Source organism: Macaca thibetana, chromosome 1 (assembly GCF_024542745.1).
Source record: "Macaca thibetana thibetana isolate TM-01 chromosome 1, ASM2454274v1, whole genome shotgun sequence".
Taxonomy (NCBI): domain Eukaryota; kingdom Metazoa; phylum Chordata; class Mammalia; order Primates; family Cercopithecidae; genus Macaca; species Macaca thibetana.
In genome coordinates this window covers 189,653,816-189,667,293 of record NC_065578.1, presented here as the reverse complement: position 1 = coordinate 189,667,293, position 13,478 = coordinate 189,653,816, and the positions used below count along the sequence as shown (strand labels likewise).

The 13,478-nt window shown below is 39.1% G+C and overlaps 1 protein-coding gene across 5 annotated transcripts in view; it reads right to left on the bottom strand.

The window, feature by feature from the left end:
- Window positions 1-13,478, bottom strand: part of SLC9C2 (solute carrier family 9 member C2 (putative)) — a 100,301-nt gene that overhangs the window by 65,156 nt on the left and 21,667 nt on the right. For 4 of the 5 annotated variants that reach the window (XM_050767721.1, XM_050767710.1, XM_050767744.1 and 1 more), the window contains 4 exons: window positions 11,954-12,070; window positions 10,267-10,428; window positions 5,113-5,212; window positions 1,648-1,791 (listed from right to left, as the gene is read on the bottom strand). In XM_050767721.1, coding sequence (XP_050623678.1) covers window positions 1,648-1,791; window positions 5,113-5,212; window positions 10,267-10,428; window positions 11,954-12,070 — 523 coding nt within the window. The remainder of the gene's footprint in view (window positions 1-1,647; window positions 1,792-5,112; window positions 5,213-10,266; window positions 10,429-11,953; window positions 12,071-13,478) is intronic. The other variant, XM_050767753.1, reaches the window with a different exon arrangement.

Genomic DNA, 13,478 nt, shown 5'->3' with positions numbered 1-13,478 from the left:
GCTATCTAGTGCTGGCACAACCAACTTCCTTCCTCACCGTGCTTTATTTATTTTCATAGTCTTTATTATTTTCTAAGATATTATATTCATTATTTAACATGATTTTGGGTTTTTTTCTGAAAACCTCAGTTACATTGTAAACTCCACGATGGCAGAAATTTTCATGTTTTTGGACTATTTCATCCATTGAGGTGTCCTAAGTGCCTGGAGCAATGCCTGACATTTAGCAGGGGCTTGATACATATCTGCTGAAAGAATTAACAAATGCAGTGGTGGTTTGTTTTCATGTTTTAATTTTATTAATAATGTTTTGTTTTAAAACCTACTGATAATTTCTTTGGAGAATCCTTTCATTATTTTGAAGCTTCAAAAGTTGTCTCTTATCCTGAGAAAATAAGAATAGCCACAATCATGGCAAAAACTCACTTCACTGAGCATTTACTATGTGCCAGGCATGGTGCTAAATTCTCGTACTTGCATTACCTCATTGAGTCCTCACAGCAGCCCTCTGAGATGATCTATTATTGTGCCCATTCTACAGATAAGTAATTGAAACTTAGATTAAGTAATGACCCAAAGTCACATACATCGTCACAAAGCTAACAAGTGTGGGAGATGGAATTTGGACCCAGAAATAAACATAAACACCTAAATTATACTAGGGAGCAATGACTAACTTAAAACCTATTTTTTAAGAGTCCAGACAGAGAGCCAGAGAAAAGACGATAAGATGGCTACTGATTTCAAAGCTGCATGGGAACAGCAGGCAGGCACCAATTTAGGCCCCACTCTGATGGGCTGGGGGATGGGGTGGGACTCAGGGCTGTATACATAGCCTTCTGTGTGAGAGTGACAATCTGGGTTGCATGCAGTGCCTTGAGTCAGCAGACTCAAGTTTCCATGGGAACATACTATAAGACAAGCTACCTTGGTCACCATCCTGAGTGAAAATGACAGTGTTTTTGGAAACATTGTCATAAATTCTTATGGAAGACACAACTACCATCAGTGGGCAATGGCATTCTTGAATAAGGATGCTCATGGAGTCAGGTTTAAATCCCAACTTTGCTCTTATGAGTTGAGTGACTCTAGGCAGGTTTTTACATTCTCTGGGCTTCATCTGTGAGGTGATGCAATAGCACATACATCACAAGGTTATATTCATATTAATGGCATACGGTACATGGTAAGTGCATTATCATAGCTATTGGTATATAGCATGATAGTGGCTTTCTCATAGCTATTGATGATAATAAATTATGATGAAATTCCACAAAAATGTTAAGAGCAATTAATCTGGTCCAGTGATGCTCAACTTTAACATGCATACAAACCACCTGAAGAGCATGTTGAAACTGTTTCCTGGATCTCATATTTAGAGATTCAATTCAATAGGTTGAGATGGGCCCATGAATTTGCATTTCTATCCAGCTTCTGGGTGATGCCAATCCCTCTCATTTTATGGATAAAATCTTGAAAAATAAACACCCCAAGTTGCACAGCAAGCTATTGTCAAGGCCTTGACAACAATGCAGGTTTCCTGGCTCCATGTCCAGAGTCCTTTTTGCTGTATGTCACTGCTTTGTAATTCTAATTCTGGCCTTGAGAATCTAAGTCAGTAAACAAACTTTAAAATATTATTCTTACCTTACCAAATTCACTGTTGTAAATAAAATGACTATGAAAGTTATAGTGTAAAGTTCATAATGGTCGAGTTCTCCACATCCAATCACAATGCCAAAGAAAGTGTATATTAAATGTTCATATACACATGAAAAAATTCTTAAGAACCTAGGATGAATGAAATAGAAATGAAATTTTAAGCAATCATCTTAAAAATATATTTCTTTTTCACATAAAAGCATGTATCTTATATCTTCCATGATGTCTTAGCAGAGGCCCTTGCCTTCATCTCTGTTATAGTCAACACTTAGAAGAATTTTGTTGGATCTAAACACACCCAGTTCCATATTTTTCATTACCTTCATCACACCAATACCCATGGGCTGCTTCTCACAGTAGAATAATAAGAGCAAGGCAGAACAATGAGGACCTCCCCCCAAGGTGATGATTTATCAGTTTCTCTGGGATTCAGTGAGAGCATGTCAACTGTTGGGCCTGCTGCTGCTAAACCCAGAGTTGCAGTTGCTACCAGGAGGTACCTCAGTAACTTTAACTTTGCAATAGCTAACAGGATCATCTCAATGCTCTCTGCACAACCTCTCCCTCTGTGACTCACACGTACTCTTCTATTTACTTTGAAAGTCTCCCCTGTCTGCTTTCCTGTCTACTGCATTCCTAAAAGTCTTGTAAGGCTAACTCTAATCTCATGTTGTCCATGAAAGCATCTTAAGCACCCTAGGTGGAAGTAGTCCTGCTCTGAATTCCTATGGTGCTGTCTGTACTAATGTAGTTTTTAAGCAGAAGAAAGCATTACAATCACCCAGATTGAATTCTATAAATTGACAGAACCACCCCCAGAGATTCTTACTGAGTAGACCAAAGCACATGGGTTAGGGCAGGGGGCTGAGGCCTCAGTAGAATACACGTTCTGTTCTATATGGTTCCATGTGGTAGCATGCCTGGGTCAGAGCCAAGTATGACTTCCACAAGCAGATCTCAAGGCCTGCCTCCTCTAGATTCTCTCTCTTGAGACTTTCCCTTTCAGCTGACTGGGTAAGTGTGTCACAGACCAGTCTCCTTACAGGTGGATCTCAAAATTTATGCTCGGAAAGAAGCATAAGGAAGCCTCATTTTAGCTGCAGACATAAACCATGTTCTTTGATACACACAGCAGTACCCCAATCAAGGAGATAATTTCATTCTCCAAGTGATTTCTATCTCTTGATTCAATTGATTCTGAACCCCTACAGGGAAGAGTTTGAGTGGGGGGACCTCAAACCCCAGTGCATAGTTTTCAAAAAATTCGGAAGTCATGGAATAACTGACTGAGTTAAAAACTTTCTTTCTTTTCTTTTTTTTTTTTTTTTTTTTGAGATGGAGTCTTGCTCTGTCGCCCAGGCTGGAGTGCAGTGGCTCGATCTCGGCTCACTGCAAGCTCCACCTCCCGGGTTCACGCCATTCTCCTGCCTCAGACTCCCTAGTAGCTGGGACTACAGGCACCCGCCACCACACCCAGCTAATTTTTTGTATTTTTAGTAGAGACAGGGTTTCACTGTGTTAGCCAGGGTGGTCTTGATCTCCTGACCTCGTGATCCACCCGCCTCGGCCTCCCAAAGTGCTGGGATTTCAGGCGGGAGCCACCACACCCGGCCTGAGTTAAATACTTTTTAAAAAATGTCATGTGGGTACAGTGGCTCATGCATGTAATCCCAACACTTTGGGAGGCTAAGGAGGACAGATTGCTTGAGCCCAGGAGTTCGAGACCAGCCTGGGAAACATGGTGAAACCCCACCTCTACAAAAAATACAAAAAATTAGCCGGGTATCCTGGTGCATGCCTGTAGTCCCAGCTACTTGAGAGGCTGAGGTGGGAGGAACACTTGAGCCCTGGAGGTGGAGGCTATAGTAAGCTTTGATAGCGCCATTGCCTCTCAGCCTGGGAGGCAAAGCAAGATCCTGTCTCAAAAAAATTTTTTTTCAAATCTCTCCACAGGACCTAAAAAATGCATTATGTATACAGTAGAACTTGAATAAATACGTAATTATTCACACATATTGTTACTTTCTTATAAAAACATGTCTGCCACTTAACCATGAGCACCTCTGAGAAGGGACTTATTTTTGTAGCCCCACACCTAAGATGCAATATCCAGACCACAGCAGACATTAAGAAAGGATTGGTGGAATGGGTGAAAAAATAAACAATTGAGTGAATAAAAAGTAATGTATAATGATGTCAACAGACAGCACCACTGAGCTCGGGAAACTGTCTAAATTGAGCATTACACCAAGTAGATGTTCTATGAACTTGTTATTCCCAAGCTTCTGGATTTAAAAACACTGTAATGTTTCATTCACATACACACAAAACTGGAATAGTTTTAGGTGCCCATGTTTTTTGTTTGTTTGTTTGTTTTTTTTGTTTTCTGAGACGGAGTCTTGTTCTGTCGCCCAGGCTGGAGTGCAGTGGCGCGAACTTGGCTCGCTGCAAGCTCCGCCTCCGGGTTCCTGCCATTCTCCCGCCTCAGCCTCCCAAGTAGCTGGGACTACAGGCGCCCGCCACTACGCCTGGCTAATTTTTTCTGTATTTTTAGTAGAGACAGGGTTTCACCATGTTAGCCAGGATGGTCTGGATCTCCTGACCTCTTGATCTGCCTGCCTTGGCCTCTCAAAGTGCTGGGATTACAGGCGTGAGCCACCGTGCCCGGCCGCCCATGTTTTTTCATTTTGCCAAGTAGAAAAGAAAATACCATCTTCTATCATTGGAATGTCATAAAAGAAAGGACATTATAAACAACAAAAAAGTAGGACGGACATAATTTCACAGTAATGCATAGTCCTTATATTAAATAAATTAATTTTCATGGGAAAACTCAGGATTATGGCTTATTTTTCTCAGTTCGACATTTGTTTTCATCTGATGTGGGAATTTCTATATTAGACGATGATTTGGTATTCAATAATTTCTGAACCAATTCTCTAATTTATCATAGTCTTTCAGGGAAAGGCTGACATTTCTCTGCACAGACAGGCAAATGATTTTCCCTCTATCCAGAGATGTCCATATGGCATTTATTACCAGGAGTAAAGGGTAGGTAAGAGTTTTGTTGATGTTACATTTTTCTGCTACTCTTCTTTTCCAGCTCTTCCCACATTATATATACTGTTATTTAAGCATATTATGAAGGAAACAAAGAAAAAATATATCTTTTTAAATCTCCATGGTTCAAAGTAAATTTTTATCAGGTTACATGCAACAAAAACACCATGGTTTCTGAGCCACTGACACTTTATTCATAACAGGAGTATCAATTAATGCTGATAATTGTTGGCACTTTAAATTATTTTCAAATATAACTGATAACAAAAATAAAATTTTCAAGATAAAAAAAGGTTATGGAAAAAGAGTTTTACTAGTGTCCATGAAGGCGAGACCCCTTATCCACTAAACTGCTATGAGATCCATCAAAGGGCATGATAGGAAACTTACTTAGTAATTACAAATTCTATCTTCGGTTTAAAGGTTAAAGAATCTAAATTCAGTCCTACAGCGACTAAGGCAAGAGTGCCTGACATTCCTAAAAGTTCCACTGGGAAGAAAAAGAAACAAATGAATCAAATGCATTGTATTCATATCTGTACACTGAGATACTTTATGTTGAATAAAGAATTGGTGGGAATCTTAAGAGAAATAGTAGTTCTTAGAAAATTGCTTCAAGGGATTGACCTAATCCAGTAAACCCAGGACTGGCAAACTTTTTCTATAAAGGGTCAGATAGTAAATATTTAGTGTTTGTGATGCATACAGCCTCTGTTACAATCGCTCAACTCAGCTGTTGTAGTACAAAAGCAGCCATAGATAATATGTAAATGAATGTGTCCAGTGAAACTTGGTTTATAGACACTGAAGTCTGAATTTCACGTAATTTTCATATGCCACAAAATATTCTTTTATGCCATTTTAAAATGTAAAAACCATTTTTAGCTAACACGCAGATTTGGCCCAAGAGTCACAGTTTGCCAAGTCCTACTGGAGACCATCACTGAGGATAGGGCTCATGGAAAAGTAAGTTCAACAGCCCTCAGGGTGTCCTTTAAGCATCTCAGAAATACTGCACTACATGTGCTGGGAGTTGTGAGCCAAGCTCAGTACTTCTGATGACTCCAGTTCCTTACACCTGCTTTTCTTTTGCAGATATAGACCTCCCTAATTAAACTTGTAATTTGCTGGGCTCTAAACAAATGTGTAAATGTATTAATAGTCTGAGGCAGGAAACCCAACCTGAAGGATATTTGAATACCATAAATACTCTGCAGTCTTAGGCTGCAGAGTCTTCAAATAGAACACTAAAACTGTCAGACAGAAAGGAAGACAAAGAACGTGAAAGATAGGATTGGAAGAGCTTTGGGGCAAAGCAGAGCTGGTTGCTTTTGGAACGTGACCTCACCTTCCTCCATTAGTGGCCCTGTAACTATAAAATAGGTGTAAAAAAGTTATGACTCATAGTTGTGAAAATTAAATTAGAAAACACAAAAATGCTTACCACACTTTTAAAGCAATAAATAAGTGATAATACTATCATGCTGTTAATTGTTTTTATCTACTTTATTGCTTAGGAAATATTGTTTATTAATATAAAGAGGAGTTTACTATTCTTTTGGTTTATCTAATCACAAGTTCACTTTAGACTTCTTTTTATCTACTTATTTAACTGAATTTACTTTAAATAACCAATGACAATAAAACCAGGAGTGCCGCAAACTGTGATGACAGGGAAACTATCTTTCAATTTCCAATTCTCTATAATTACTATTTTATAAAGAAGGGACAATGGAATTAATAAGCCCCAGTTACAGGCAACAAGGGGATGCATTGTTTGTAGACTTTTGAAACAATTATAAAGATGACAAAAACTCCTTCTACTTTTTATTATCTCCATTCCCCCCAAAATTCTAAACACCGTCACTTGATAAAATATTCCTCCTTGCTAGGATGGAGGAATCCCTCATGGAATGCCTCTAGCCTACACTTTTATAGAACCCGTGTTCTTTCACGAATTATACATCAACACTCAAAGAGGTGACTCTCCAACCTCAATCAGATGCTCTCTGGACTTAAGCCAGTTGATGGTATGTTCATTAGTCAGGGAAAAGAACAAAATTAAACAACGTGAAAGAAATGTAACTTTAGAGAATGTATAAGTGAGAATTTTATCTACATTTCAGCTTTCTGGCTATGGAACATCTCCTTGTAACACTGCCTTTTTCTGACTTTGCTTTCAGGAACTTACTAAGTATGAGTAAAGGACTGCCTGAGGTTGTTTTGAGTTCCTGAAAGCAGAGGAAAGTGTAATAGAGGAGGGAGGTGTATTGGTTTCCTGGGACCGCCATAGTTGCATAGCACAAACTGGGGGGCTTCAGCTACAGAAATGTATTGTCTCACAGTTCCGGAGCTAGAAGTCCAAGACCAGCAGGGTTGGTTCCTCTGAGGGCTGTGATGGAGATTCTGCCCCAGGCCTCTCTCGTAGTTTCAGGCATTCCTTGGCTTATAGCTGGTATTCTCTCTGTGTCTTCACATAATCTTCCCTCTTTGTGTGTCTGTCGCTGTGTCCAAATCTCCCCTTTTTATAAGGATACAGTCATACTGGATTAGGACCCACCCTAATGACTGCATCTTAACTTGGTCATCTACAAAGGCCCTATTTCCAAATAAAGTCACCTTTACAGGTATTGGAATGTAGGACTTCAGCGTCTTTTGGGGGGACACAATTCAACCTAAAACAGGAGGCTACCTAGCAAGCTTTCATTCTGAGCAGTGGTACAGCGCTGCCTTGAAGCTACAAAGAATTATTGGCTGAAATCAGTATATATAGCATACACAGTGCTGACTCTGGGATGTATTTAAGCCTGAATGGTTAATGCTAAATTCCTACCTTCTATCGTTCATCTACACTCTGCAGTAAGTCTTACCTGATCAAATGCAACCAAAAGACAGATACTTCCTGTCTGCTAGTGACTGCTACAATCTCAAAGGCATAATTTCTAGAGAAAATCATCATTCTCTTTAAGGCTGATTCTTAGAGACCTGGTACCTGCTCAGGAAAGTTAATTGTTAATTTTTTAGTAACTTTGTGAGAGGGTTGCTATCCTTGAAATCAGCCACGGTAGATGTATTTATCCCATGAAAATTGACAAGCACTACAAATTGGGGCTTTTTCTCTTCCCAGAGAGCCAATTTACCACCCCATCGCTGCCTAACTCAGTCTCCCCATTTTATAGGTGAAGGAACTGAGGGTAAAGCTTAAACTAGAACCAAGGTCCTGGCTCAGTTCTCCATGATCTCCACCTCCTAAAATCTAAACCACAAGTGTCTCAATTGTTTAAGGATCTTTTACTCCACAGCGATGCGACTTATACGCCTTCATATAAATCAGCTTCAAAGTCTTATTACGCTGTTTAGTTAGCACAAAATAATCAGACTTCATAATGCTTAAATATATTTTTGGTAAACTTTTGATTTGAATTGAATTGGGGTTGAGCTGAATTGATCAGCTTTTTGGCTGGATACCTGAATGAGCATAAGGAATTCATACTGCTTAACCAAATAACCCTATTCCAACTTGAAAAGTTGTATGTCAGAAATGGGAGTCTTCTAATGTGGCAATAATGCTAAAAGACTGTAGGGAACCCCATTCTACCTGCGTGCCCTCAATTCATATACATCTGGTTAGGATGATGCCACACATTGACTGGAAGCACCTCCATTTTTTAGAAGGAAAAGGGAATAGGAACTCGTATCTATTGACTGCCCTACCTTGAACGCAGTGATGTGCTGGTAAATGATTAAAGTCAGCTCTTTTCTGCAATCATACAGGCAGTAAGGGGAAAAAACTTTTTAAAACCCAGTTCAAGGTTGGGGCAGTAGAAGGAACTCTGAGTTGCAGTGAAGCAGTGTCTTCCAATTTCTGTGGTGTAAAGACTTTCACTGTGGCCAATTTCGAGCTCTCAACATAATGTCACTTGAACAGAGTTTGAAAGAGAAGAGCATAATCAGCTCTGGCAAGCCAGCAAGAGCTATCAGCACACCAGCAGGAGTCATATGACAGATTATCTCATTAATGCCTGCAATACCCTTAATACATTAGGTGATATAACACTTTTTTTTTTTTTTTTGAGACAGAGTCTCACTCTGTTGCCCAGGCTGAAGTCCAATGGCATGATCTTGGCTCACTGCAACCTCTGCCTCCCAAGCACAAGGGTTTCTTGTGCCTTAGCCTCCCCAGTGGCTGGAATTACAGGTGTGTGTCACCACACCTGGCTAATTGCTTGTACTTTTAGTGGAGACAGGGTTTCACTATATTGGCCAGGCTGGTCTCAAACTCCTGGCCTCAAGTGATCCACCTGCCTCAGCCTCCAAAAGTGCTGGGATTACAGGTGTGAGCCACTGCGCCCAGACTATCATACCACTTTTAAAGCTAAGGAAAGTGAATCGTAGAGAGGTTAAGTAATTTTCCAGGGTCACCAAGCTAATAAATTGCAGAGCTGAGATTTGAACTCAAGTCTGCCTAACTCCAAAGCTCTTCTAGGACTAGTAGCAGTTTATTCAACCAACATGTGTTGAATTACTATCAGGCATATGGCAAGCTCCAAACACAGAAAAGAGAATAAATAAAAAGATGACTAAGAGCCTCTACTTCAAGGAACTCACAGTCTAGTAGAAAGATAGACTAAATTAAATTTTTTTCTTCAAACATTTAAGGCATCTATAAAAAACAGCACAGGAGAGGGGGAAAATGAAGAAATTTGAAGGAAATGAGCCTTCAGCGAATGCTTTCTATAATTTTTCTGATTCAGGGGAGTGAGTAACCCTCAGGTGGCAATTAATCTGTAGAAGAAGCAGTGCTTTTAGGTAACTGGAGGTGAAAGAGAAGTAATTAACCTCTTAATACCTGAGGTCTTTCAAGAACTGAAGTTTCTTCACTGTGTGAGATGACAGCAAAGGTGGAATTTGACAGTTTGACCACAGTTATGTCTCTTAGGGACCGGGCGCCTCAGTCAGGCCAGTAAACACTTAAATCTCCATTTCATTGGACTAAACTAGCTGAAGGTCAGCCAGTGCTGGGCACTCTTACTCTTGTGATTATTTCACTCTCCTGCTTCTCTTTCAACAATAACTATACCTCTCCTTTCCCGACTCCTAGCCTAAGTGAAGGCTGCCATTTCTATAGTCTCCACAATTTGGCATCCATTGAATTAAAGGCTGTTGATCTAGAAAAGCCTCAGGAGCATCTCTCCCAGGCTTCTCAGTTTGCAGATGGTTTGTTCTCAGGATTATAGCAGAGAGCTCAGTGTTGATTCCTCTGCCTGGGGAATACCAGTGACTATGTACAAAGTTAAAGGAAGAGTTCAAAAAGAATAAGAGAGTAATCACAGAGAACAGTGCAAGGAAATTGGACATGGAGTTGAAGTAAAAAGGATATTGAGAAAGACTAGGAAAGAGCTAGAGGTGAGTTAGATAATATGAGAAGACACACAGTGGGACCACAAAAAGGAGGAGAAGCAACTGGATTCAAGATCAGGAAAAAACAAACATGTATAAAGCTTACTTTAAGGACAGTAACTTTTGTATTTACTTCTGCCTTACCAATATAGAAAGTCATGTACACCATTGAAAAGCAGAGAATTATATTAGTCAGCATATTGCTAAAAACATCAGCCAATATACACCGAATGATTTTTGCACACCAATATCCAAATATTATGCTTCCCAAAATGTCCAAGATGAGTCCAATGCCTACATGTACATCTAAAAAAAAAAGAAAGAAAAAATAAGAAATAAAAACTTGAGCTATAACTTTCGTTTCTTTCATTGATGGCATTTGGGTCTTTGCACTTTGGTTTACGTGTGAGATTTTGAGTGGGGACCTTATTTTTCAGCAAATAGGAGTATGTCTAATGAAAGTCTGGTAAAAGCCTCTCTCAGAATAACCTTCCTTTACAGTCTGCAGCTTAAGGTTTGCTTCTCTAGGGATAGAAGATTCAAATGTCCTCAGGAGAAAGGCAAGGAGAATAAATGTGAAAAACTTGTGACAAATGGGTTTAGAGTGAATGTCTAAACAAACAAACAAAAAAACTAAATTAAAAAATTTTTTATGAACTTGTCAAGACCAAGCTAACTAGGCCCAAGGTCACTGCTAACCTGCAGTTAGTTTATGTCCCCTACCCCCAGCCCAGGAGACATTGGAAAATGAAGATGAGACATTTTCATTAGTCACAATAACTGGGGGCACTAGTGGCAGTTAGTGGGTAGCTATAAGGGTAGTCCTAAATTACAAAGTCCTAAATGACAAAAATTGTTCCACCCCAATGCCTGGTAGCTCCCTCACTGTGAAGCACTGCACACCCCTCTTTATTCATTAATATTTATTTCTCCTTTTAGTATCTTCCTCCTCTTGTGACTATCACAAAAGTATATCAGAAAAACACATTTTCCCCCTTCATACTGTGATTTTTTTCCCCACTTTTCATTTCTACTAGTAACACATCTGGAAACCTAGCAAGGCAACAGTTTCATATCCCAGTGGGCTTTAGCTGCAGGAATCTGGCTCTTGTCATTTCCAGGACTGGATTCTCCAGTCCTGCATAGAATGTTCTGCTTTCACTCTCAGACCCAAATCCAGAATCAAGCCAATTCTTCACACTCACTCACTGAGATCCAGATTGATCCAGGAAAGAAGTAAGTCTGAGCGAGCTGACGCTATATTGTCTCTATTGTGACACTATATGTGTGCACACATGCATTTATGCGTATTGAGAAAAACTAAAACACTTTTTGAATGTTCTTTCCCCCTTAATGTGCAAGAACACACATGCAGTACTCCTTCGGGTATCCATGGGGCATTGGTTCCAAGAACCCCTTTGGATACCAAAATCTGCAGATTCTCAAAACCCTGGATATAAAATAGCATATTATTTGCATATAACCTACAGCACGTACTTCTGTGTACTTTAAATAATCTCTAGGTTACTTGTAATACTTAATACAATGTAAATACTCTATGTAAATAGTTATTATACTGTATTGTATTTTAATTTGCATTTTTATTGTTACATTATTTTTGTTGAGTTTTTCTGAATATTTTTGATCTGCAGTTGGTTGCATCCACGAATGCAGATGGGCAACTGTGATTTTTTCTTGTTACTTCATATATCATTGTAATCAGCACAAAAGTAAAGTATAGAAAAGGCAGCAAAGTTAAAACATCTTGAATGTATTTTAATTTTAATGAGAATGATTTTAGAAAATATACAGACCAAAAAAATGCTCCTACCTCTAAAAACAGAAAAGCGGATTCCACTGCCCCGAAAATTTCCAAGAAAAACTGACGTGATGCTACAAATGATCAATGATTCTCCTCTAATGAGATCAATGTACATTTTAGAAATGCCTGAAAAAGGAAATACAAAATATAACTCAATATGCTACATGAAAATAATGTTCTTGCACAGGAAGCAGAAACAGAAGAGAAATAATAGAAAAAGAAAAAAAGAAAGAACAAGGCAACTATGACTGGGATAGATCTGCGAGACAATCACAATCACCATTTTTATATTTCTATATTGCGCCTCCTGTATTTGCAATGGCAAAGAAACATGGCGATAGCACTGCTTGTATTGCTCATTGTCTCAACCGTACTTGAGTTTCAGAATGAGACAAATACTTCTCAAGATACCACATTTAGTTTGAACAAACCTGAATCAGATTCCAAAATTACCTCATTTTAGAAATAAGTACAAAATAGGACACAACAATTCTACTCCTAGGTATATACCCAAGGTAATTGAAAATGTATGTGCACAAGATTTGTACATAAATATTCATAATAGTATTATTCATAAGAGCCAAAAGGTAGAAACAACTCAATGTCTATCAGCCGATAAATGGATAAATATATGTGATATATCCCTACAATGGAATATTATTCCTCCAGAAAAAGAAATGAAGTACTTACTGATACATATTACAACCTGAACCTTGAAAACATTATACTACGTGAAAGAAGCCAGACACAAAAGTCACATATTTTATGATTTGATTTATATGAAATGTCTGTGGTAGACATAGAGACCAAAATAGATTGGGTGTGATTTCCAGAGGCTTCAGTAGATAAAATTCCACAGCCAAATTTCCATCTAACATCATTTTCTTTTGGCCTAGAAGACATTTAACAATTTTGCAGTGCAGGCCTGCTGATGATAAATTCTCTCAGCTTTTGTATGTTTAAGAAAGTCTTCATTTTGCCTTCTCTTTCAAAAGATATTTTCACTGAGTGTAGAATTCTAAGTCTGTTGTCATTATTTTTGTTCCTCTAAATACAAAGTGTCTTTTGTCTCTGGCTGTTTTTACAATTTTCTCTTTATCATCGGTTTTAAGGAATTTGCTTTTTATGTGCTTTTTGTGTCGTCTTCTTTATAATTCTTGGGCTTGCAGTTTATTGAGCTTGTTGAATCTGTAGCTTTCATTATTATCAAATTTAGAAACTTTTTCTAAGATGGCCGAATAGGAGCAGCTCCAGTCTCCAACTCCCAGCGCGAGCGACACAGAAGACCGGTGATTTCTGCATTTTCAACTGAGGTACTGGGTTCATCTCACTGGGGAGTGCTGGACGATCGGTGCTGGTCAGCTGCTGCAGTCCGACCAGCGAGAGCTGAAGCAGGGTGAGGCATTGCCTCACCTGGGAAGCGCAAGGGGGAAGGGAGTCCCTTTTCCTAGCCAGGGGAACTGAGACACACAACACCTGGAAAATCGGGTAACTCCCACCCCAATACTGCGCTTTAAGCAAACAGGCACACCAG